Genomic DNA, 26156 nt, shown 5'->3' on the forward strand with positions numbered 1-26156 from the left:
CCTGCCCGGGTACTGCGGCGCGGTCCCCTCCAGCCCCGTCCCCGTCTGTCCCTAGAGCCCCTCGCGTCCTTAGCAGCCAGCGCGTGTTTGCTCACAGCTACCGACGGGGCTGTTTCACGACCGGAAAAAAAAACAAAACAAAAAAAAAAAATGGAAAAAGCCCCTCTCCCGCCCCCCGCAGACCATCCCAGAGCTCCAACATCCCCTCCCAGACCCCCGAGGGGACCCCGCGCACCGCCCGCAGGGAGGCGCTTCCCGCTCCCTCGCCCGGCCGGGGGCGGCGCCGCTGCAGCCCGCGGGGAGGCCCGAGGCGGCGGCCGCCCCTGTCCCCGTGCCCGTCCCCGTCCCCGCGGCCGCCCCTGTCCCCGTGCCCGTCCCCGTCCCCGCGGCCGCCGCCGCCTCCGCGCCGGGCGCGTTTCCTGCGGAGGCGGCGGCGCCTCCGGCCGCGGCTCCGTGGCGGGCTCCGCCCCGCGCGCTGTGGCGCGGCCGCGCGCAGCAGCCGCCATGGCGCAGCGCTAGGCAGCGCGCTGCCCGCCCGCCCGGCGGCGGCGGCGGCGCCCGATGGGCGGCCTGCTGAGCGGCGCCAGCTTCAAGGAGCCCACCACGGTGGAGGACTGCGACTCCACCTGGGAGACCGACTCCGAGCCCGAGGCGCCGCGGCCCGACGCGCTGGGCGCCGCCGCCGGCCCCGAGGCGGCCGAGCCGCTGCCCGCCGCCGAGGAGAGCCCCCCGCCGCCGCCGGACGAGGGGGAGCGGGCGGAGCAGGACGGCCCCGGCCCCGAGCAGGTACCGGCGGAGGAGGAGGAGGAGGAAGGGGCGCGGCGGGGGCCCCGGGCGCCTTCCCAGCGCTGCGGCGCCGGGCGGGAAAATCCTCGAAAATCCCCTTCCCTGCGCGGTGCCCGCCGGAGCCGCCGGTGCTCGGGGCGGCCGGACCCCGGGCGGCGGTTTGGGAGCGCGGCGGCCCCGGCTGCCGGCGCTGGCTCCCTGGACGGGCTGCGCGCTGGAACGGGCCAGGCCCGGGCCGGGTGCGGGCACGAGCCGGGCTTTAACCTCCCGCCGGGACGTGGCAGGCAGCGGCGCTAAGTGTGTGTGCGTTTTTAACTCGTTTGACCTTTGGTTTGAGAGTGGGGGCTTATTTCTGCGTATTGAAAAAAATGCAAGACCTGTTGTTACAGTAGAGCTATAAAAAGGAAGTGAGATGGTTGGTGGCGCACTCAAGGCTCTGTGCACAGGGCTGCCTCTTCTCTGGCTTCCTTACTTAGGGGCAGCTTTTTGAAGTGACCTTTTTGAAGGCAGTTGGATTATTTTCACTGACCCGGGTGGGCCCCAGCCGCTTCAGCTTTCGGCCCCCAAGCAGCTGAGCATCGGTATAAGTTTTCAAACAAGACATGATTTCCCCACGCGGGCTGTCCCTGGGGTGGTACTTCCTACTAGGGCTTAAATTCAAGTTCTAAAAAAGAAATGGGTAATAGAAAATGGTTCAAGAAAGCATTAGGACAACAAATTGGCTTATTTGGGACTGTTCCTTTTCTTCCATGGGATGCAGTGATAGGAATTACAGATGCCATAGGTGTGCAAATAGCATGACTTCCTCTTCAAAATTAGCAGAGTCGCAGCTTTTCCGCCTTCGTTAGTTACTTCATCTTGTGTTAGCGCTTTCCAGGCACTTCAAAGTTCTACTTTTGGTAAGGCTGATAAACCTGTTGATTCAAACCGAATGGAAACTCAGTGATACAGTCTGTCTCATTTTGTTTTTAAATTAGGTTTAAAATATGTAGTAATAAGCATTCAGCAGGGAGATTTTCGAATTTTTGAAAAAAAAAAAAAAACACTAATATATGTTTCTATACCTTGTTGAAATCCCTTATGAAAAATAATTATTTTAATGTTACACTGTTTCGGTAGTTAATGTGTTTATATATGTCTATTAACTACTTTTTAAATGTTTCAGAGTGGTGATGCAACTGAGCTCACAGCCAAGCCAAAGAGAAGTTTCTATGCAGCAAGAGATCTATACAAGTACCGACACCAGTATCCAGTAAGATTGTTTTATGGTTTAAAATTGTCTTGTTTGTAGAGGACAGCACACAGCTCCCACAGTTGTAAACCTTTATGTTGATTAATGTGTATGAGAATGACCAGAGTCAAAAAGCCGGGTATCTAGTGGGAGAGAAATGAAGTTAGTGCAACATCTTTTCAGTCTAATTCACGCAAACACTATGAGTTATAGCAGCCTGGCAGTACTGTCAGGAGCTCAGAAAAAAAAACCTTCTGTCTTTATCCCTCTTCTCTGGTATTATGATTTGGACTTCTTATTCTGTCTCTCTTTCCCTCTCAAAAATTTCTCGATACTAAAGTCAAGGTCCTATAATGCTGCCCTTTTCTCTGTCATGGTAGGAGAAGCTTCCAGCCAGAAGGAGCTTGCAGATCACTCAAACTATTTTTCTTGGGCTGAATTTTTAAGTACCTGAGTAATTCTGAGAGGCTTCAAATTTTCCTAAACTTTTTTGGGTTTATTTTTCTGTATTTTGAAAAAATGGTTCTGAGTAGCCAAGTACCACTCTGCAACTGATAATATCTTCTTTTCTTTTTTTAGCAGAACTTTAAAGATCTTCGATATCAAAATGACTTGTGTAATCTCCGGTTTTACAAAAATAAAATCCCCTTTAAACCTGATGGTGAGTAATCTATAACAATAATAGTGGTAAGAGAAGAGTGATCACTGATAATAGTGTCAGGTGACACTAGTGTGTTAATTAGACTACTAATGAACTATGGGTGTGTAGTAGTATATTGTATCACTTAAATCTTCCATACTGGAATAGAATGTTGACATGCTGATATTGCTGATAACAGGTACCTCTACTCTTAATTTACAGTGGACATACTTCCTTTTATTAACAAAAAAAAAAAAATGACAGAGTTGTGCACTACATTCCACAAGCTCTTGCTGCTTGAAAAGGCAGTAGCAAAGATCAGAGTTTTATTTCTAGTCTTGTGTAAGGAATAATGATTGTGTTACCATTTGTTCACGTGTGAGAAGTTAACAGTCTTATTGCCTCTGTCCCTAGTGATTCTGTTTTTGGACAGGAATCTCATAAGGTAGGTTCAGCACAAACATAAGATGGACTGCAAGATGCAAGCCCCGCTCTAGGGAGTTCGCAGTCAAAGTGTGATAGACAAGAAGACAGCAGACAGATGGGGAAGCAAAACTGAGCCAGCCAAGGAGTGTTGGGTAGAATGATGGACAGGGGTCTCAGCACATGCGAGCTTAGCTATTGTCAAGAAAAATTGCAGGCAAAAAATGAGCTTTAGAGATTTTTTGAAAGAATGATGATGAGGTTACTTTGAAGGTGCTTTGCAGAGAGCCTCTCAGCATGAGAGCAGCTTGGGAGGAAATCTGAAAGTGCATATTTCAATATATAAGAAATCACAGTAGGAGACTGCCATTGAGGGCTGGTCAGAGGCAGGAATCTATCCTGTAGCAGCAAAGGGCTGAGATAAGGTAGGAAGGGATGAGCCTTGAAAGGCTTTGAAAGTGAAGACAGATGGGTTTTGTTTGATGTTGCAGGAAGGGTTATCACAATAGGAGAATATAAAGGAGAGGCAATATTAAAAAAATAGCAGTCTAGAAGCAAGATCTTAGCAGCATTTGGGGTAGAGATAAGTGTGGCAGATTTGCATTTCTCAAGGTCAGAAAAAAAAAGATGTTGAGGCAAAATGTCAGAATCCTGACAGAAAGCTGGGTGGGAAAGATAATGTACAGGAGGATGCAGTCATGTAAATATAGCCTGGAAGGTTGAAGATGCAAGCTGTTTATAGACAAGGTAGTGATAATATCTGCAGTAACCGAGTAAAAGGAAGTTAGGTTGTATAAAAGAATTTTGTTTCAATCTTCTTCTTGAGGTTTGTCTACATATCTATCAGCAGATTCTGAAGACTGTTGGCTAGAGGAAGAGTTAGATCTGTGAATTACCAACCCACATATCACAGATTCATGAGACATTACAGATGTGTGGAGAAAGAAAAGGGCATTAACAATGAGGTGAACCTGAAAGTGAAAGACAGTGAAGCTTTGAAGAGAATCTTCTAGAGGACAGAATGAAGTAGCAATTCAGGAGGATTATCCAAAAGAGAAGGTAGTCAGGGAAGCTGGAGGAAGGCAAGATTTTTAGGAACGAGTCATGGTCAGTGGGGTCAAAAGTAAAGTAAATGATAGGCTAGTGAAACTGAAGTATCGATGTTTGTGAACTCTGGCTTTGTATAACACTTTTTTGAGAATGGGGAAAAAATAGGCATTGCCTTGACCTAACACTGTGAAATTGTGAAAATGTTCAGGGGGAGTCTAAAGTGAAAATGAAATACTGGGGAATGGTGTTTTTTTTTTTTTTTTTTTTTTTTTTTTTTTAAGAAAAGTTGACAAAGTTTAATTCCACAACCTACAGATTAGAGCGTGATTCTCGCTTAGAGCTGGCCTGTCTCTCCTCTTGCAATTCAGCTACAAGTTGTCTAAAGCTTGAAATAGAATTATTGTGAAAGCTGGACATGTGTGGTAATGGCATGAGGTCCTCTTAGTGGTTTTTCCAGCCTTATTCGCCCTGGAAATCCCCTGTTCTTAGCAGCCCCTTTGGCTACTTTCTTCACTTCCTGATGAAAATAAACAAATGAAGCAACACTCAAAATGAAATCTCTTTTCCTGTTGGAATCCAAGTGGAAATATTTACTGAGGAAGAGAGTAAGACCTCAAATATATAATGGGAGACTGTTTTAGGAATTAAGACAGTGGGGGCTCTGGGATTTTTAGGCCAGCCCTGTGCTGTTTGGTTTTGCGAGAGGCCATGCTGCAGTTAGTTTCAGAGAAGAAATAGGCTAACACTGGGTGTTCACTGATGTAAAGAAAAGGCAGAGTGTGTGGAGCAAGGGATGTTCTTTTGGGTGTATTATGTATTTGTACAGTGCCTAGAAGAGAGGTACTGGTCTAAGACTGAATTGAAGGGCACAGCACAGGACTCGGTACAAAGAATGATTAATTTTCTTTTATGTGCACTTTGTCCTCTTTTTCTTTCGCTCTCTCTTTCCAAGAGGAGCTGACTGAACCCTGCAACTCTCTCTCTTTTTTTTTAAAAAAAAAAAAAAACTAATGAAAGTTGCAATTCTCATTTCTTTAGCATGAAATGGGGCCCACAAGGTCAAACTTCTGGCAGCGGTGCCAGAACTCTTAGCCAGAACTCTTAATTGCAAAAGATTTGTACATCTTAGTATCAGTTGCAGCTAGAGAGATTCCTGAAATGGAAGATTTTTTACTGTTGAGATTTTATTCTACAAAGCTGATATATATGTACTATATATATATATATATATATATATATATATATAGCTGTATATATGTCATGTTAAAGCAATGGCAGGTTATTTGTGATGCACTATTTTACTGAAGTGGTTTGTCAGTTATCAGTGTGACAAAGAAATCTAGGGCACAAATACTTTTTGGAAAGTATATTTTACAGGGATTGCATACCCTCAGCTGGAAGGTAACTCAGTTATAGCCAGCTGATTTTGTTTGTATTAAAGTTTGATAAATCTCCTGCCTTGATATAAGTAGTAGTAGTAACTAAGTTCATTTTAAATTAAAACTGATTTATTTATATTTGTAATAATCCTTATTACAGAATTTGAAGTAGAACTAAAGAATGCATTCTATCATAATGTTAAATGGGTCTTTACTTTTGTGATGAAGTTGAAAGCAGGTTTTGGTGGCTGCCTAACAATTTTCAAATTATTTTTATGCAGGGGTTTATATTGAAGAAGTCCTAAACAAATGGAAAGGAGACTATGAAAAACTGGAACATAACCACACTTACATACAGTGGTTGGTCACTTAATACCTATTTCTCTTCTAAAGCATTGATTTGTTTTAAGTGTCATATGCTGAGAGCTGTAATGCACTTCCTTTTTTAACAGGCTTTTCCCACTGCGGGAACAAGGTCTCAACTTCTACGCTAAAGAACTAACTACGTATGAAATTGAGGTAAATCACACTGAGTTTAACACAAGCAGACTAATATTGATGCATTACTGCTTCAGTTGAGTTGTGTACAGCGCAGCAGTACTTGGTTTGATGCCATTCAGCATTTGGGATGTATTCTTTGTTTCCTAGGAATTCAAGAAAACAAAAGAAGCAATTAGAAGATTTGTTTTGGCTTACAAAATGATGTTGGAGTTTTTTGGGATAAAGCTGATTGATAAAACTGGAAATGTAGCACGAGCTGCAAACTGGCAAGAAAGATTCCAACATCTGAATGAGTAAGTAAAGACACTCCTGAGTTGCCAGAGACTTCCTTTAACCTTTTGTCTTCTAGGGAAAGGGGAGATCTGTTTTCCAAAGTGTGTCAGGAGAGAAAAGAGGAGAGAAAAAAAAAAAAAAGAGAGAGAAAAGATTGATTTGTGTTTCTGCATGTTTTTTCCCTATGTATTTTTGTCCCTCGCACCCTTTACCAGTCTAAGCTATGTCAGTGAACTCCCTGAAAATACAACTTTCAGATGGTACCGAAGAGGATCACAGTTCCAAGTTAGTTTTGTCTGTCTTACTGCTGAACACATTTTCACCTGATCCCAAAGTGATGCTTCTTTATCTTACCTTTGTATTCACTTTTCTCCTATGAGAAAAGGCAAATTCTCCACACCTGTGTGAAAGCTAAATAATCAAGATTTCTCTCTCCTTAAACCTGAAATATTTTCTGTTTAATGCTAACTGCAGTGCTTGACTAAAGAGCTTTGGTCATGTTTTGGACTTTACCCCAGCTTTCACAAAATGACCATCTGTCACTTTCCTCAGCTTTGGGGAGAGTGCAAGTCTGCACTGAGTTTTGTCCCACACAGATTTTTTTTCTCTCACAATTTCTTCTCAAGTTTTGTGATCGCTTTTCTACTACCTCTAATCTTGGAGCTGAAGTTTGCTTTTATGCAGTGTATTGTCCTTGCGCGCAAATGCAAGCTTGTTTGCAAGGTAAGGTTGCTGATGGTTCTGTCTGAGCAAATAATTTGTTAGTAATTTTGCTCACGTGCTGAATGAGTCAAATCACAGATATGTGCTCTGACTCAGGCAACAGATAAGACAGGCTTTAAGGAACCCTGGATATCACTCACCGCACACCTTTAACTTGTAATTTCTATATTCTCACCAGTGAGTAGCTGCACAGATTTAAGTCAGGGACCGGGACACTTTTTAGATAATTTTAACCATGTAAAATTTAGGTATTTGAAAATCGAGGCATATATGGTTTATTGTTCACTTAGCTTTGCTTTATGAGGGAAAGAGCACTCAGAAACACTTCCGAAAGACAGTTAAAACATGTGACTGCCATAAATGGAATTGTGACAGAAGGACTTGCTCTCCAGAGCTGCCTGTTTTTCTCCCAACATTGACTTTATAAGGAATGTAGGTAGTAGTATACAGTAGTTAGTCTATCTATTAGCGGGTCATCCAGCTTTAAAATGACTTAAGCGAAGTATAATGACTGTGCTTTCTTCTCAGGAAAAATATACATAGCAGAAGAAATCAGATTCAGTAAACACTTTGATCCTTCCTGTATTTGCCTCAAAGCATTTTACATAGACTAATTTTCACTCACAACGTCCTATCAAAGGAAGTGTTAGGAAACTTCATCAGCTGAAGTACAGAAAGCCTGAAATACACATTTTGAGTGATACAAATAAGTCAGGCATTGCAGTTCTAGTTCTGTATCTGTAAGTGTTTTTGGTTTTGTGTTTTTTTTAATTTTCTGATTCAGTGGAATTTTTCAATCTTTTCTCCCACAGATCTCAACACAACTACTTGAGGATCACTCGAATTCTGAAAAGCCTTGGTGAACTTGGATATGAGAGTTTCAAATCCCCCTTGGTAAAATTTATTCTTCATGAAGCTCTTGTGGAAGATACAATCCCGAATATTAAGCAAAGTGCTCTAGAATATTTTGTGTATACTATTAGAGACCGAAGAGAAAGGAGGAAGCTCCTGAGGTTTGCCCAGCAACATTATACACCTTCAGAGCATTTTATCTGGGGACCACCAAGGAAACAGAAGTCAGAAGGAAGCAAAACAAATAAAAAGCCAGCATCGCCAGCTTCTGTTCACAATAGTTGCATTTCTAAGCATAAAAAACTGAAAGATCCTAAGAATATATCTGCAAGTGGAAGCTCAGCTAGTAAAACAGTTGAAGAAAAAAACTCAGAACTCACAAAAAATGGGGAAGGAAATGAACGGGATGAACAAGAAGTAAACTGTGATGCTGTTATGCAGAACAGCAGCGAAAAGAGCAGTGATACTGATACAACTCAACATGCAAAATCAGAAGAAATTCATGATACATCAGACAGAAAGGAGGACACTTGTTATTCCAGAAAAGATGATGAGAATCTGAACAATGACTATAGAAGTCATCCAGGTACTGTAGATAAAGATTTATGTGACAGTGAGAATTGTTTGAACAACATGTCAGCAGATCCACAAGACAGCCTTGATAAGGATACACTTTCAGGGGAGACCAACACAAAAAAAAATGAGATAAAGTCATGAGTCTGCAGTTAAAATCTGTTGTTTCCTTTTGAATGAAGCAAATTGTTCGCTACTCCTTCATTTTGGGTGAAACTTTTATCTGGCGTATTATAAAAGTTTAGGAGACCTTGTTGGATATGAATGCATTGCTTAAATTCGTATTTTTTTAACTTCCATTTATCAGATGTAAAACAGATGTGACTATTTAAAACAATTGTAAGTTCAAAGCCTAGAAATTCATTATATTTTCCAGATAGATTGCAGTTTGCAAAGAAAAATGTATTTCTTTTTTTTGCCAGTAAATTCATCCATTTTTTTTTTGTAAGTGTGACTTACTAGGAAATCTTGACTTGATAATCTTTAAGTTTTTAAAATATGTTTCTAAATTATTGGTTTCCTTTTATGCAATGACAAGAAATGATTTTGCGAGCACTGTTTTTTTCCCTCGTGGATGTTAGTCAGGATCTTTGTTCGTATTCAAGGGCAGTATTTGCACAGCATCTTTTACCTTAGATTAGTGTCCTTGTCTGGGACACTTTGTAATGGGTATCAAAACATCCCACGGATCTGGGTATTGTTTTGCAATGAACAAAAATTAATTCAGGATGAAACTGTATCCACAACCTTTGGGTACGCAACCTTTTGGATCCCACAACAAGGGAAGCTGCACTTTAGACTTGGTCCTTTTCAAGTCCTTTCTCCTCCTTCGCTGCTTCCGCTGGTGTGTTCAGGAGTCCCTTTGGCTGCTTTTGGGCTTGGTTTGAGTTTGGCAGCTCTCTGAATGCGCGGTGATAGCGCAGCTCCCCAGCTGCGCCGCCTTCCCGTAAAGCCCCTTCCCTGGCCGCAGCGGCTGCGGTGTCCTCGCTGCTGCTCCTCGCTGGGCTGAGGAGGAGAGACCTGCTTCTTCTTTTCAGCTCTCTGCTCTCTTCCTCTGCTCCTTACCTGGGGGCCTTTTGCCATTTAGTTTTATTTTGATCGATGTTTAGTGTTATTCGAGGTTGAAACCTGGGAAAAGTCAATCCGGTAGCCTGGCTAGGACCCCATGGATAGGAATTTCCCAGTTAATAGCTTTGTTCCCTTAAGGACCATCTGCTCTCCCTAACCAGCCTCTTTTGACTTTCTTCCATTCAGTCAAGCAGGATTATATCCAGCAAGTTAATTATATACAATATGAATTAAAAATCATGCAGATAAAATCCAGTTTTCATATAGTCCTAAAATAGTCTTAAACATCTGTTCGTATTTTCTGTTTAAAAGTGTATATATTATCCCCTGCCTTTAATGTATTTTTAATGACGTGTGATGCTGGTGGCTGACTGCAGTTGGGAGTGTCAGAGTGCTACAGGATTTTTTTCAAGTCCTATAACTCAAAATGACAGAGGCTGCAGGGCTTGCAAAGCATAGAGGAAAAGTCTCATGTTTTCCTGCCTCACTAATTCCCATGCGTCCAGCGTGTGCATCCGTGGCTCCCCCAGGTAGCCCTGTCCCTCGAGGTCACACAGTACGGCAGTTCGAGATGTTTGTTCCCAAGGACTCGGGATTTTCCCATCTGAAGAGGCAGGGAAGGAGCAAGACACGTTTGTCCTTCCTTGCCCTGGTGCGTGTAAAAGGAACGTCTGTATGTGGATTTTCTTAGGGGTAGCCCAGGTTGCTCAAGCAAGAGGTGAGACTGAAGCAAAATGCCCTAGTGTTGCCTCTTGTAGCCTCCCCCTGCCCTTCCTGAGAGCTGGGAAGGGCTGAGGAGCCTTTTGGATTGCCTTGGGCTTGGGCTAGGATATCCTTCTGCACGTTGGCCTCTGACCTTTAGTGCACAAGGGCCCAGGAAATGCTTAGATTTAAAAAAACATAATCTGTATACATAAAGACACTAACCTCACTCATACACACAAGGATGAGTTCATGTTCTGCTTACAACTTCTTAATTCTTGAGTGCCTAATTTGCTGGCTTAATAGCATTTATTGTTTTCAAGTAGTTATTTCTAGAATGGCATAGGGGAAGTTTACACTCTGCATAACAAGAACTATACGGTAACTGGCCATGTTTGGTTTGTGGACGTTCTATATTAAGGTTAAGCATTTAAATGTATAGTGTTTGAAATGGGAGAAGCTGAGGGGTGTTGTTTTATTTACACTGTAATTTGATTGAATATAGGTGGCCTCAGGAGTTCTTTCTTGTCTACTGAACAAAAATTAAACAGGAGAAACCTGTCTTTAGCTTCAACCAGAAAGTGCTTGACGTGTGCATCCAGTGGATTTCTCTGCACTGTGTTAGTCTGCCTTTGTGCCATAACTTTCACCTATGTGTGCTTGCTGGATGGCCATCCATAATTAGGTATTTAACAAAAAAATGACTTTTTTTTAGCATTTCTAAGCCCCCAGTATATCTGAAAATACAATTGAGTTATTTGAAATTGTAGCCTTATTAATTCTTTGATGATGATTATTATTTTTTTTAATTTCCAGCTTGGAATAGTTTTCTTAAAGGTGAGAGCAGTGGTGACATGTTCCATATAAAGAACTACAGGGATAAGGGAAGTGAGGTTTTTTTTGTGTCAAATGGTCCGCATTCTGTAATACTTGGTTTTTAGCTCTATCAATTGAATTACTCCTACAGGGCACTTCATCTTTAACCATCATTTTCTATTCTACATAAAATGTGATGGTTTGCCATTATTTTTATGGAGGAGACATACTATTTTTCTGATTTTTGCTTAGAAGAGTCATTCGTTGCAGGGCAGTCGTGGGGTGCAGCATCGCGCTGAGGTCCGAGGCCCACATGGGTGCACCCTGTGCAGTTCGTGGTGGGACAGGGCCTTGGAGCACCCTGTGCCTGTCGTTTGCACGTACTGGCTTTCAGGTGTACCATACAGCATGTGCTGAAGTGGCTGTATTCTCACAAATGCCAGCACTTAGTCACTTCATCGTGAATTCAGAAGTGGAGGATGTGCACAGCAGTTCAGGACACTTGCTCGCTACTAAAATTGTTTTTGTCTCGCTGTGCAGTTAAATATTGGGGGTCTTCTGTGTACTTACTATAACAACGTGCTTTGACTCTGCCGTTTACTGGAATCTGGACTGTTCCTACCACAACGAACTGGAACTTCCCGTGCCAGGGCCCTTTCCTCCTAAGCACTCCTGGGTGCCTGTGATGGAAGGGAGCAGCAGCGTTCATGGGGGCACACCTGCAAGTTGGGTTTTGTTTTTGTTACCGCCCCAGAGGATATGCCAATGTGCAACAAAATTTTAACGAGTATTCGTACACGTGCAAGTGGAAGTGCTCTATAAGGCACGCAGACGTGCAGCACTTCATGGTTAAGGTGAGCTGCAGCTCCCTGCCCCGCTGACTGAGCCTCTGGAGTCTGTATTTTTAGTAATTAAAGGGGTGATCCTGAAGGATGCTAAAATGTTTGCAGTAGCCTTTGAGAGCTGCTCCGTGGCTTGGTCAGCTGCTCGGGATCGTGTCTACGATTACAGCAAGCTGATGTACTAGGCAATTTAATTTATATTTCATGTAAACTAGTGTAATCCTTCATAAATTATTCCAAGATAATTCTAATAATTTGCAGTTGCGTATACCTGTACTATAGCCAGGGAGACCTTGTAAGTCCTATAACCTTGCACACCTTTTAAGTTTGGATAATTTTGGTGGATGATCCAGTAAGGTAGGTCAAAGGAGGCTTAATAGATTTAAATGGAAAAAAAATCTTTTTAAATAAAATTCATTTATATCTGTTTAACTGAATTATTTTGTGCACCTTTATTTCCTGAAGGTTGTGATGGTAATGGCTTGTCTCATGGCTGAGAAACAAGGGGAAGAAAAAAGATCATATTAGAAATCGGGGTAGAAGAATGAGTGGTTGATCTGTTATAAAGAGACTATTGATAACTGCCTTCTGTGATCACATCTGTGAAACATACCTCATTCCTGTAGACAATTTCTAAAAATACTTAATTTGGAAGAAAGGTAAGTCCTCTTCAGTTATTGCCTAAAGGGATATCACAAAAAATATTCTTCTTCAGTGTTTTATAGAACTTGACAGTAATTTCCTTTTAGAAGTTACAGTATTGCTCATTCTCATTAATAGGGACATGATAATAAGTATGTTAATGAGAAACTGATCATAAATTATGGGAAGATATGTATATGTATGTGGAAAAAAACCTTTATTATGCCATATTTTTACAAATGATCTATCATTCTGAATTTCCTTGGCAAAAGCTGTATTTATACAAAGGATGTAAATATGTGAAGTAAGCTTCTCCATTAAATAAAACTCTGACAAAAATCCCATTAATGATGTATGTTATCCTAAGAACTACTGCAGTGGGTCAGCATCCAGGCTGTGCTCTCTGGCCTTGGATCCAGTCTCCAACAGTGGCCACCAGCGGACTGCGTGAAACAAAGTGCAAACAGGGTGAGCCCACTTTTCTGCATTACCTTTTTTCATTTTAGGACTTAGTCATTTGTTCAGCCTCCACCATCCCTTGTGGCTATGAGCTTTACATTTTAATCATGTATTGTACGAAAAGAGAATCTCTTGTTTGCTTCAGATCTGCTTTATTCAAGAATTGTTAGTGCACCTGAACATACTGGAAGACTATCACAAGATGAACAGTAATACATTTGCTGTTAGTTTAAGAGCTTTGGGAAATTTTAATGATAAAATACCCATTTAGGTAGAAGTGTAGTCACTTGTCCTAAGCTTACTTGTTGCTGTGGACATTTTCTTTCTCATAGTAGGTGAATTAAAAAGACAAATTCCAGCTGCAGAATGGATGCTTTTCTTTGTGATATAAAAGCAAGACAAATCGAAGGCAAGACCTGTTGCCGGCCCAAACCCCGCTGAGGCAGCACTGCGCCTGGAGCCCTCGCTGGGGTAGCGGTGGCTGCGCGAAGCCGGAGGTGCTGCCCCGGCCGTGCTGCAGACCCAGCGCCTCCTTCCCCGCCGCAGTTCCCCGCTCTAACGCGTAGCTCCAGCTGCCTCTGGGCAGGAGCGACTGCTTCTTGCTGGCGGCTGGAGCTGCCGGATGAAGGATGGGCCTGAAGGCCTACGCGGAGCCTGCGGCCCCTGCCCACCGCGGGCAGCCCCAGAACGGCGAGGCCGCGCGTAGTGTGGGGCCGCACGGGCTGCGCGCGGCGTCTCCCTCGTGTCCCCCTGCGCTCCGCGGCCCGCGGGGTGTTCCTCCCCCTGAAATCACGGTGCTCTTCACAGCCCAGGCTCTTCAGGCATGAAGAATACCGGGGAAAGTGAGACTGTCTATTAAAGAATGTATTCGATAACCTGCTATATCTGAATATGTTCTAACTTACTGCACTCTTAAAATACAGTTCAAAAACTATAGGAATCCATTATATGGAGAGTTATTGCAGCATTACACTTAAAATTATGATTTTTTGTTTCAACAGCATTAAGCTGTTTGTTATAAAATAATGAATGTGAGAATTGGCATTTTTTTCTGAAAGAAGTAGAAACTTGGCACTTTTTAATTCTACCACACAAGTCTGGTGGCATATTCATGAACTAAAGTTTATTGTGAAATACACTGAATGTGTTTACTGCCGTGGCTAACAATGTGCGATTTAATGTTTTCGCAGTAAATGCAGTTATGGCACTTAGATTTTCTGGACTTGCTGAAGCATGTTTGTTAATCATAAGTTATTCCTTTTCCTGTGGTTTAACCTACTCCTGAAGGTTCTGAATTCAATGACAGGTAATTGGATATAGTTTTGCACTGACAAAATTGGAAGCTACTGTGTACTTGGTTCTGAAAATGTTATCTGAGGGGAAAAAAGTGCAGTAACTGTATTTAAAAAAAAAAAAAAATTTCTTGTGATATGAAATGGCAATGAGTTATTTTTAATGAATGGTCCTGCTCTTTTCTCTCTGTGGCCCTTCGCAGTGCTTAGCTCCAGAACACCATGCATGTTTGGTAGCACCGATACCATGTGTAGGTGGTAGGAGTGGTAAGCAGTCTCTGGATTTGGAATGCCCTATAAAGATATATTTTATAATTCTGTAACTGTATGGCAGTCTTATGCCCCCCAAAAAAGTGTATAAAGAACAATAGTTTATGTTGTTTACGGCTATGTTTTTAATTGTTTGTTTGTAAAATGAAATACTTGGAGTTTTTTCCAGGTAAATATATTTTTAATAACAGCAGCCAAAACCTTTAAAATAATAAAGCTTCCTCATTTAGCAGCATAGTTTTAGCAACATGTATGAATCCTGTGTAGATCTAATACTGTAATGTCTTGTTTCTGCGCTTGTTTGTAGAGTCTTCTGTAAATGTATTAACACCTAAAGAAGGGCATTAAAGGCTCTGGTCCTGCTCTGGTGTTGTCAGTGGCAAAACCCCTATGGGAAGCCGAGGAACAAGGGGAGGCCCAGAGCGTGTTTTACTATTTTTATCTATTTTCTTTCTACACAGTTTAAGAGCATTTTCACCCCACTGGAAGGTAAACTGTCCTTGCAGCTCCTGGGGGCAGAAGCATCAAGGCACGGAGCTCACCACTGTGTTCTCCACACGGGAGCAGCTCTAACACAGCCCCCAGCAGCTCCCTGGGACAGGGCGGGCGCTCATGTTTTCCTGGCCCCCTTTCTGTGGAAAAGGGCTCTCCAAATGATTTCTCTGCCTCAGGGCATGGACGAGGGCAGTCCCCAACCGAGCAGACCTGGCTCCCGGGGCTGGAAGGACAGGAGGCCGATGCACCGAGCGCCTCCCCCGACTTGGATCAGGAGGAGGCCGCTGCTCTATCTCCACATTCCGGCGCAAAGGTGCTGGATGGGAATAGGTGTGTATTCCTCACGGCAGAACGCCACCGGCTTCCCTGTGCTGGCGGCCAGGCAGGGACTGGTGCCCACGGCTCCTTCCCGACATCGCTGAGGACGACAGAGCTAAGTCTCCCCTTTCTCCCTGCTGCTCAGGCAGGTGCACAGTGAGGCCTTTCTTGGGATTTTGCTTGTTTTGTTGAGGTTTTTTTTCCCAGTCAATCCGTACCACAGAAGGGAGATGAGAATATTTAATTTTGATCTATGCAGATGATCTTGAGCAAGGGCTAATTAACATTTTAGAGTCGCATAAATTGCAAAAATATAATGTGACAAACAAAACCAAAGTGTTCTCTCCGAGTTACATTTTAATGAATTTGTTTTGCTTTCTCTGCCTGGGCTGGGTAATAAACAAGGAAACAAAATATTAAATGCTTTCCTTCCCTGTGGTCAAATGGGCTGTATATTACCAGTAAAATTAAATCACAAAGACTGCCTAGAGAAGAGCTGCAGTTTAAAATTAAACTTTCAAAGCAGCAGCAACGAGTCTTTCCTAAAGTATTTTGCTCTGCTTTTAAAATCTGTAGCCCCGCAGAGCTTCTGGGGCGGGCGATGGTGCGATCAGCCAAAGGCTTAGGGGACACGTTTCCTTGGCACAGAAGCGAATGAGCTGAAGATCCGGCCTTTCCAGGCCTAGCCTGGGATCTGTGACTTGGCGCTGGGGCCTTCGTCATCCTTCATCATCCTGCCTTCTGCCTGGGGCTCAGTCCTTGGAGGCCGAACCGTGCTCTCGATGCGCTACCAGGGCGTGGGGACCTGCTTGGCCGTGGGGGCCGCAGCTTGGACCTTGCCCTTGCCTTAGTCCTGGTCTGAATGTGTGGGACTGAAAGTTAGCTTAAAACCAAATTCATTTCTGAAGATCCCTCCCTGTGGAAAGCCAGTTTATGAAACTTCAGTTTTGCCCTCAGGTTTGCCTTATCTGACAAGCTCTTGGAAACTTTTAAAATGCTTTGATATGCGCAATCTGCTAGGCATTTATGCAGGCCATATTCTACAGACATCATAATTTCAGAACTTACTGAATGTATGAAAGAAAACATTTAAAATGCACTGCTTCTTTCTATTTTTATTTAATGTATAATTCAGGCATAATTCATGCTTAGTTCCTTCCAGGTTTAGACATTTACTGAACACTATATATGGTTCCAAACATTTTGTGGCAGCTGTTTCAAATTGGAGAATAAAAATAGGGGGGAGGGAAGGAACCTCACATTTTCACTTCTTCAATTTCCTTTGAAGGCTTAAATGAGGAAGCTTTGAATTTTCAGCTTCCAAACTGGCAGCTAAAATTAGGCCCCTAAACTACTCCTGAAAACCACGACTTGCAACCTTCAGGCTTTGGTGGGGCCCTCTGTCACTTTGGGGCAAATGCACATTATTTAGTTAACTGAAAATGCAGAAAGATAGTGGGATTTTACAGAACTGTGTAAAATTTCAGGATCTTGGCCACCCTGGTGTCAAGCCAGGCTGCCCGGCGAGAGGCTTCTGCTGCCGCTGTGGACACGTGCTGTGGTGATGCCCCAAAATACTGTGCTCCGGCACCCAAGTTTGCTCACGGTAATGAAGATGCAGTGCTGTAGAGACAGGATATGTCCCAGCAGTGCTTGTTGGGAGCTTTTGACTGCTCTGGATAAACTGCTGCTGACAAAATTACCCCCTTTCCTTCAATCTTGAATCTCCTGGAAATGTCTCATAGAAAGAAAGGCTGCTGAGTTGCCCTCACCATAGGGTAGGGCCTGCATGGCTGGGAACGCCGGTGCCTGTCTCGGATGTGCCCCTAAGGCAGCAGATGTGAAGATGGAGTGCTGTACCCAGAGGCACGCTCTCTGCTCACTCATTTGCCATATGATTATTGAGACAACAGGAGTCTGACCAAGTGAAAAGGGACAGAGTTTGTCTGGGACTTACAATTTTTCATACAGACTTAGGATGACGGCAAACTTATATACTAGAAGTTGCATTCTGGTTCATGGCCCTTTGTTGGCCAGAGCCTGGCTCCTGGAGGGATCCGTGTGATGAAATTAGAATGAAGGTGAATTGCCATCTCAGAGTTTCTTCTTTCATTTGCTCCTGAGCAAGTCCCAGTGATCATTAACCACTTCATATGAAATAGTTCGGGAGTTTTTGTAAATTCCAGTCTTTTGTTGTTATCAGTCTAAGATCAAAGGTGAAGATAGGACTTCAGTGAATGAATCTTACCAAGCTGCTGTGGTATGAAATAAAAATGTCAGGCTAAAATAAAACAAATAAACAAAACCAACATGTGAAATGTTAAATTTCTGACCCGGAAAACTCCAGTTCAATGACTGCCTAACCCTAAATTTTCTTACTTATTAAATCCAACATTTCCTGAATGTCTGACATCCCGCTCTTGGGTGGGATCCGATTATAAAATCCCAGTGCAGGGAGCAGTGTTGCAGCACTATACACTGAGATGCTGAGGGAAAAGCAGTCTGCTGGATTGGACCCAGGGATACCACTAAATAATGGCTTTGAGGTAAGCAAAAGCAGGAGCTTTTGTGCCATCGTGGTATGGGCTGTAGGCAGACTGGAAGGATCACTTTACCTGCTAGAAATGGGTAATGCTCATGCCTGTCTCCATCCATTTGCAATAGAAAAGCTCAGAAGACAACCGATATGAGGACCAAAACCGTATCTATGCCCATGTCTGTGTTGTAGCTGTTCCCCTATTCCAGTTGTCTTCACTGGAGGTTCACTGAGGTTGTCTTGGCTCACAGGGACTATCCTGGGCTGGATGAGAGATGAGCAGCTTGGAGCAGACATGCAATCACTGGCATGCTTATGATTTCAAGAGCTCTCAGCACGGGTGATTGCGGTCTTTCAGTTCCTGTGCTCATTCCACATTGTTTTCTTCTTGATTTCACAGTGAGAACAACTGGAAAGATTAGGGAACCCCTGCTTCTGTTATAACTGCAAGTCACCTAAAAACAGAATTAGTAAAAATCACCTCTGATGTGATCTCTTTAAAGGGGAAACCTTTGATACTCCCAGGTGCTTAAAGTCACTATTTGAAAACCAGTCTTCAGCCTGTGGGGAAAATATCTTTAATTTTCTGGCTTTGATTTGCCTTGCCTCCTACGTTTCTTACGCGTCTACAGTGAAAGCTGAAAGTATCTCAGGCCAAGTGGGTGATGGATAGCTTGGAAAGAAATCCAGTAAAACCACAGGAAACCAATTCCGGGCTTCCTGCAAGAACCAGACTCCGGGGCATGAGATGGGATTCACAAACAGTGGAGCACCTGGCTGCTCCAGCCCATGCCAGAAGCATCGGTGCGATTTTATGGTATCTATTGTCACTGACTTGAAGAGGAATATGAATGGAGCTGGCTGCAAATGGAAATGAGCTGGTTTTCCCATTGAGAGAATCCTGCGGGGAATCCTGTCTCCTGTCAGGGACATGGAGCAGGGCGAGCACTTGATACCAGCCGGACAGACAGGAACAACAACCAAAAATCCTTCGGTCGGGCAAGGAGAGCCCTGCTGAAGAAAGGGGCAATGCAAACCTGCCCCTCTTCAGTCTGGATCTTGCGAAAGCTGGATCATTTTCTCCTTAAAGTCTTAGCATCAAAAACACAAGATTACTCATGCACCTGAAACTTATATTAAAAAAACAGAAAAAGAAAAAGAAAAAAAAAGTATTTTTTGTACTTATGGTCAAAACAGAGAATTGGAGCTTTTATTTATTTATTTATTTAAATCTTAGTCATTTAAACCACTTTGCCAACTGGGGACTCACACGAGATTTTGAAAGATTTGGAGCTGTCCACGTGTCCATGCTGAGCACAATCATTTGGGTGGCAGGATTCCTGCCTTCACAATGTGACCCCTTCCCTGAAGGTGCCTGATTCTTTCCATTAAAGCTAAAGGGATCTCAATGCTTCTAATAGTTATCTCTGAAGCTTAAAATCAGGTAGGAAGAAATAGGGCTTTTATGTTGCTGTTCTTATCTGTGAAAGGGGATAGCATTTTTTTCCCCTTTCTGCATGCTGGCCAGAGGATAAGGTCTTTGACACTCTGCCTCTGCAAACTGCTAGCTACCTGAAAGCTCAGCCTGTCTAGTTTTATTTTAAAATATGTTTTTACTTCTTGTGGTTCATTAGGAAAACTTAAAACTTTCAGTCAAATCAAACTAAAGAAGGACAAATAATGGCATTTTCCCCTCCCTTCCTTCCTTCCTTCCTTCCTTCCTTCCTTCCTTCCTTCCTTCCTTCCTTCCTTCCTTCCTTCCTTCCTTCCTTCCTTCCTTCCTTCCTCTTCCTTCCTTCCTTCCTTCCTTCCTTCCTTCCTTCCTTCCTTCCTTCCTTCCTTCCTTCCTTCCTTCCTTCCTTCCTTCCTTCCTTCCTTCCTTCCTTCCTTCCTTCCTTCCTTCCTTCCTTCCTTCCTTCCTTCCTTCCTTCCTTCCTTCCCTCCTTCCTTCCTTCCCTCCTTCCCTCCTTCCTTCCCTCCTTCCCTCCTTCTTCTGACTTCTTGATTTTAAAGACATGTCAGTCCTGTGTGGTTGGGGAACTGACCTAGTTTTAATCAATGATTGTAGGATTGCAGTACTGAAATGACAGAGAGATATGCTCCATAAAATATCAAGTAAAAATAGCATTTTATTTTAGTAAATCACTGTATTTTGCAAACCTAGGTTTCTTCATCTTTGACATTTTTTTTCTCCTGTGGAAAAATACTGATTCTCTCTTCTAGGAATCACTCTGCAACTTAAAACACTAATGTTTGGAGATGGTCAATTTAAAAAAAACTGTCTGTTAAGCTGAAGAAAAATGTAGCAAGACACTGCATGCCAGGCAAGATAAAGCGCCTTGCTAAGACGCATGCGAGGATGTGTCTTATGTCAGGCTCATGCGGAGCTCTGTGCCTCAACAGGGAAAGGGCAACGGCACGGAATAGTGCTGGCTATTCTGGTTCCAGCTAGCAGAAATGGGCAAGAATGGGTAATAATGCAACAGCAGAGAAGACAGCATAGGTCCAACACTCGTATTAAGAAGATGCCCCTGTAGAAGAGCCTGCAGTAAGGACAGAAATATCCTCAACAGCACGTCAAGGAGACACAGGGAGATGGAGGCCAACTTAAATACATTTGCAGCATGTACTGTGGTGAGGATCAATCAAGAAGTAAAGCAGGAAGCTCAACATTTTTGTCACCAGCAGGTACAGCTCTCGGGGTTGCACTGTGCGCTGGCTCTGCATCTACTAAAAAAGATGATTTCAGCTACACAAAATAACAGCCTAAACATTTGTTTCTGAAAAAAGGCCTCGAGCCAAGCAAACGTGTGCCTGCAAGGAACAACCATGCCCCTTCTCCAGGGGCAGGATTTGCCTCTGAGAAGGATCTGTGTAGCTACAGGAGCAAAGGGAGAAAGGAAGAGCCATGGCAAGGTGCAGACAGGCCCAAGCAACTGCCTACGTGTGAGAAGACTTGGAAAATGTTTTGCAAGAAATGCTGTAATGAAATATGCACTTTGTGGAGTTATTCTATATTCTGCCCTCGTTGCTCAGGTTGGTGGCAGTAGAGCGGGGTGCTGGAAAGGCAACCTCGTAGAGAGGGCCCACTGTTAAATCTCTCCCCTTATCAACTGATGCTGAATTCCTGCTGCTTCGAGAGAAAGGGACAGGAGTTTTTCATACCATCATTAACTCCATCCATTTTAACCAAGTTTTATGTCCCCTATGGTGAGACCTCATGTCACAGCTGGCAAAACCAGGAGGTCTCGAAACACTTTAAAAAAATGCTCACCCAGAACATCAGGTACATCATGGTACATCACCCAGAACATCACGTGCAACAAGCCAGCCATCCTGTGGCCAAGTCCTGGGTGGCAACTGGTGACAGAGGACCTACTGGCCTCACTGGTGGTGCCGCTCGCTGTGCTGGGCTCCCACCTCTGGGCCTCACTGTCCTGGCCTTCCTGCACACGTGCTATGATGCTGCAGGAGACCCGGTGCTCAGCTCGGTGGTCTTAACGCATGGTCACCTGCAAGGCCCAGGAGCACTGAGGTCTTGAAACAAAATTCTTCAAGTGAAAAATCCTCATCAGGAGTCACTCACTCAGGATCAGGTACCACTGAAATTTCTATACAGATACCTCAGAGTCAGATAGTATTTTTCCCAGTCCTAAAGGAATAGAAGAGTTGCACTTTTTTTTTTTTAAGTGCAGATGAATATTGAGCAGCTGAATGGAAATATGACCATTATATAAAACATGGCATAAAAGAAAGAGAACAAATTCTTCAGTTCCTTTGCAGCAAAATTGTGTTTAATCATATTCAACTCTTTTCTCCTTGCCCAGGCAGGTCTAGAAAAATTCAGTCTCATGATCTACATATGAGAGAAATCTCCTCTTTGAATTTGTCTCTCTAAGGGATTCTCTTTTGATCCTTCTCATCAGACAAGAACAATTATTGTGGCTCAAAGCTCTCCCCTGCCTCCAGCCTCCAATTAGTCACATGTGATAATGTTTTTTCAACCTAAAAATAAGGCTACTGCTTCAACTGCATGTATCTAAATCAGGAGACACTGATACCTCATTCACAAAACAACAACTCACTCTTCCCAGCCAGCCTGGGGCCCCCCATGCTCTTTTTTCTTTTTCTTTCTTTCTTTCTTTTTTTTTTTTTTTTTTTTTGCATTCATTACCTTTGAAAAGCCTGGATCCAGGCTGTAAGGATGCAATTGATTGAATTTTTGTTTGCTTGAGATGCCTCCTGTTGTTTTGAGCTGCATGCAGACTAAGCCGAGTGCTCAAGTGCATGTGTTTCAGTTCACAGAGCGACCACCTGAGATCCCCAGGATTACTGACACATTAAAATTGAGCCTGTACTTAAACGCGTTGAGCCCAGAACTTCTTCTGATAAACTTTTTCATTTTTCTTTTCTTTTTTTCAGAATTTTGAACTGTTTTTTTTTTCCTGTTGTTCTTTCAAGTTTGTCGGCAAGAAGGGCCACAGTCTCCACAGTTTGTTGGCCGCCTGCTTGGACGTCAGTCAGACCTTGAAGGCAGGAATGTCTCACCTTCATTTGGAAAAAACGAAGACCTCCACAGGCCATGACGACACTTCAGTTTGTTGTTGAGCTCCTCTCTCATCAGAGAGAGCTACTTTGTAAACAAGTCTCCAAAATATTAATGTATACAACCACTATTGTACCTCTTTTTGGCAAGGGAATCCTGCATTCTGCAATTTTCCCCTTAACTTCAGCCCTGATACATAAGAGGGGCATAGCAGACCTCATGGGCACATTTGTACACATCTGTCTAGGACATTTGGGACAGAAATATGACAGGTTATAATAATAAGTATATGCAATAAAAGTAGCATTTTCAAAAGCAACCAAATATCAGCATAAGGCCCATATTCAGAAGCAGTATCTTAAACATTCAGGAGTCTGTTTCATTTAGAGGCTTTAGAGTACTTTTCCCCAAAGCCCTTACATATTTATATTTCCAGTTTTACAGTGTTTATGGCTGTGGACTCCCTGAGGATTGCTGCTGGTTTGATATTCATATTACTTAATGCCTTTGTAAAAAATATACAAGCTCTTATCAAGGTATCATTTTTTAAGCAGAAGACCTACTGAGGACAGCTGAGCAAGAGCAGTACTAATGGCTCTGAGTGGTTATATCAGTATGATGTTTTACTGCAGAAAGGAATTTATACTGTTAAAAAAGATGGAAATCGTATGGACATAGCCCATTTGAGAGTGGCTCACTATAAAATAGTGACCATTAGTAGCTGACTAGTGGTCAGTTTTTCTAGTTTTCATGTTTAAATTACTGAATATGTTAAGGGAAGATTAATTTGATTTTCCTAAAACCAGCTTAGTTTCATTTGCGCAGTGAGGGAATGGGGGAACAAACAAAATATGTATTTGGATGCTTTGCTCTACAAGAAAAACTATTCTGCCTCCAATGTGTGGAAAGTTAAAAGAAACCATTGATTAAAACAATATTAATGCATTTTGTATGATTCTGTTCTTTCCTAGTCTTAAAATCTAGATGGTTAAATTCCTATTTTTTTTAATGAGACCATTCATAGAATAACACACGTGCTTTGTGGGAGGGCAGAAAAAAATTCTCACAAAACCATGACAATCATTTGGAGGGGAGGGTGACTCCGACATGACAGGAAGGTAATGTAGGCTGGGATATCTCCCAAGCACTGTGACACTGTATTAAAGCCATTGTGAATGTCAACAAGCTTTGCTGCGCACCGAGACTGTAAATGATACGGAAACTGTCCCTTATCTGCGTAGAACAAAGGCTGTCGGAGAAGTCTTCCTTTTTTTTTCCCTAGATGAATTCCATTTACCTTTTCAACAGATTTTACATCTTTTGTAAAGTACTCCAAGGGGGCACTGCACAGCGTGAGACTTGTAATCAGCCTGCAAAGAGTGACAGAAAACTGGCTCATTTGGTCTCTCGCAATGGTTTCCTTTATGCTAGCCCGTCTGTTCTGAGTTTAAATCACAGGAAATGTGTTTAACTCTTACGGTAGGCAGCCAAAAAGCACAGAGGAACCTGAACAAAATATTTGAAGTAAAACCCAGCTTCCGAAGCAAATGAGGGCCATGACTCACCTACATCCACCAATTACTGTATATGTACATGTACATGTACACAACAACCTTTCTCTTGTTGATCCATTTGACAATTGGATGCATTTAACGAGGAAAAAATACCACCCTTAAACTCTCATGCTCTAATTGGGTGTAAAGGAATTTTCAGCAAAAAACAAGCATGGGTAGGTGTTAGCTGGCTAGCAGCAGCAAACGGCTGATCTTGCTGGGGAGCTCTAGCAAGAAATGCTGCAGTGTTTATGGGTGATACCTATCAATCTTCGCAGTGGCACGGCACCTGTCTTTGACTGAATATAGAGCTATGTCAGTGCCCAAAATCCTTCTTAGTTCAACAATTTAGTGCTGTTAGTCCTTTGTTTCACCAGAAAGTATTCGGCATGTGCAAGTCTCCTAGAGACAGGCATAAGAATATGGCCAAATATCTTTGTTTTCTTCCCGGTTCACGAGCCTTTGAACACAGCATCTCTGGACTGCAGCCTCCTAAAATGTCATGAACTCACAAACTGAGTGTGAGCTTTTCGAGGAAAAGCAGCTGGTGAAGCAAACAGTTTGGGCTGCCCAGGAAGGTGGTGCTCTTTCCCCTGAACTACCAGTAGAAGGGTTGACCAACCTGTATGTCTGGTGACTGCTGCAAGCACTTTTCAACAGATGGGTGAAGTTAAATGTCACATTACAACCCTGTTTCCTGAATTTTTTTTAAAAAAAGGAAAAACAAATAAGCAGTTGTTAGATAGCAAGGGTGGTAAGACTGTTTCCTCAAGCCTGACCAGTATTTATTTCATACTTTCTTTGTACTCTTATGAAGTGTTTGCATAGGCCTATAGGACTTAGATGATCAGCACCATATGTTATGAGGAACATGATAGCTGTAACACTCCGTGCTAAGTCTCATGGAGGGGAAAGACCATGTGCCAGGGGCCACCAAATCCAGACTAGTCCAGGGGCAGGAGTTTTAGTAGCTCTGTCTTGCAGACTTAGATACAGAAGTGGGCATATAGGCACTTTTAGGAAAGTAGAATCCACACTTGAGATTTGCCCCTTATCTTGCACGCGGACAACTGCATCCTTCAAAAGCACAAGAGGAGAGGAACTGTCATTTACCTTTTGTGTGGAGAGCTCATGCAGGCGAGGACGGCCCCGGGCTCCTCTTTGGGGAGGATGTGCCTTCACTGCACGGTAACAGGAGCACCACGACATTGCTGCCTTCAGCATTGGCTGCTGCTGCTGAACTCCACGCTGCACATGCTGGCTGAGCCATAGGGGTGCCTCACAAATCAGCCTCTTCAAATACGGAGACAGCCCATCTGTGAACCTTGTGTGAGAAAAAGGTACCTAGAGTTTTGGCTCAGCCAACTTGCATGCAAAGGGAAGTGTTTCCAAGGCAAAGCTGGCACCTGTGGGTTGTCTTTACTTTACATTCTGCCTAAATAAATTACTGTGTACATTTTAGGTCTTGTTTCTTGCATCTTTGGTCTGGCATCATTTCTCTGTCATGTGTTGGAGCAATAGCTCCTCTGCTCTATGTTTGGGCTTCCTAGAAGATATGAATTGTATAGGTTAACAGACAATACTAAAAAATGCAAAATCTGAAAGTATTCGCAAATACGAGAATACTTAAGCATGAGAGGAACCATCATCTGAGACCTGCACAGCTGCATTCTGCCCACCTTGCCTATCTTGGTTTGAACTGGGATTTCAGTCGGATACCTCCCAAGGGATACTTCTGTGTGGCTTTTGTTTTGCTACTGTTTCTTTAAAACTGAAACAGAATTTATTTTTTAAGAAACAAATGCAGAAGCCCTTAAAAATCCAGGCTTCCTAACACCACTCTAGTGATACTTAATATAGCTCAAGTGTTCTACAGCTAGAAAAGAATAGAAGAGGGCTAGGATATTTTCTGATAACATCTGATAAGATTATTTATCTTCCCAAAAGATTCACTTTTAGAAAGTCTTTAACTGGAAATTTTGCACATATACTTCATACTGTATTGTGAATATAGGAGAATACTTTGTTTTTCTTCACACGTGAACTGTTGATCTTCTTTGTTAGTTGTGCATAACACTGAAAACGCAGCTAAGAGTTTCCAAGTCACTAAGTCATTAGTAACAGTCTTAAGGAAATACCTGTATTCTGTCAGTTTGAACAGACACTAATGGAAGCAGAAGCAGAAC

The 26156-nt window shown here is 42.9% G+C and overlaps 2 protein-coding genes across 2 annotated transcripts in view; both read left to right on the plus strand.

The window, feature by feature from the left end:
• The window catches only part of ASRGL1 (asparaginase and isoaspartyl peptidase 1), a 449509-nt gene that overhangs the window by 97842 nt on the left and 325511 nt on the right, over window positions 1–26156 (plus strand). The window lies entirely within an intron of this gene.
• OGFRL1 (opioid growth factor receptor like 1) lies at window positions 562–8630 on the plus strand. The gene is made up of 7 exons (XM_088539855.1): window positions 562–786; window positions 1952–2038; window positions 2597–2678; window positions 5791–5869; window positions 5962–6028; window positions 6158–6303; window positions 7819–8630. Exons 1-7 carry the CDS (start codon window positions 562–564, stop codon window positions 8573–8575), a joined length of 1443 nt encoding a protein of 480 aa, XP_088395981.1. The 3' UTR covers window positions 8576–8630.

Source organism: Tinamus guttatus, unplaced genomic scaffold (assembly GCF_059628265.1).
Source record: "Tinamus guttatus ecotype Peru unplaced genomic scaffold, ASM5962826v1 Tinamus_guttatus_pri_ptg000051l, whole genome shotgun sequence".
NCBI lineage: Eukaryota > Metazoa > Chordata > Aves > Tinamiformes > Tinamidae > Tinamus > Tinamus guttatus.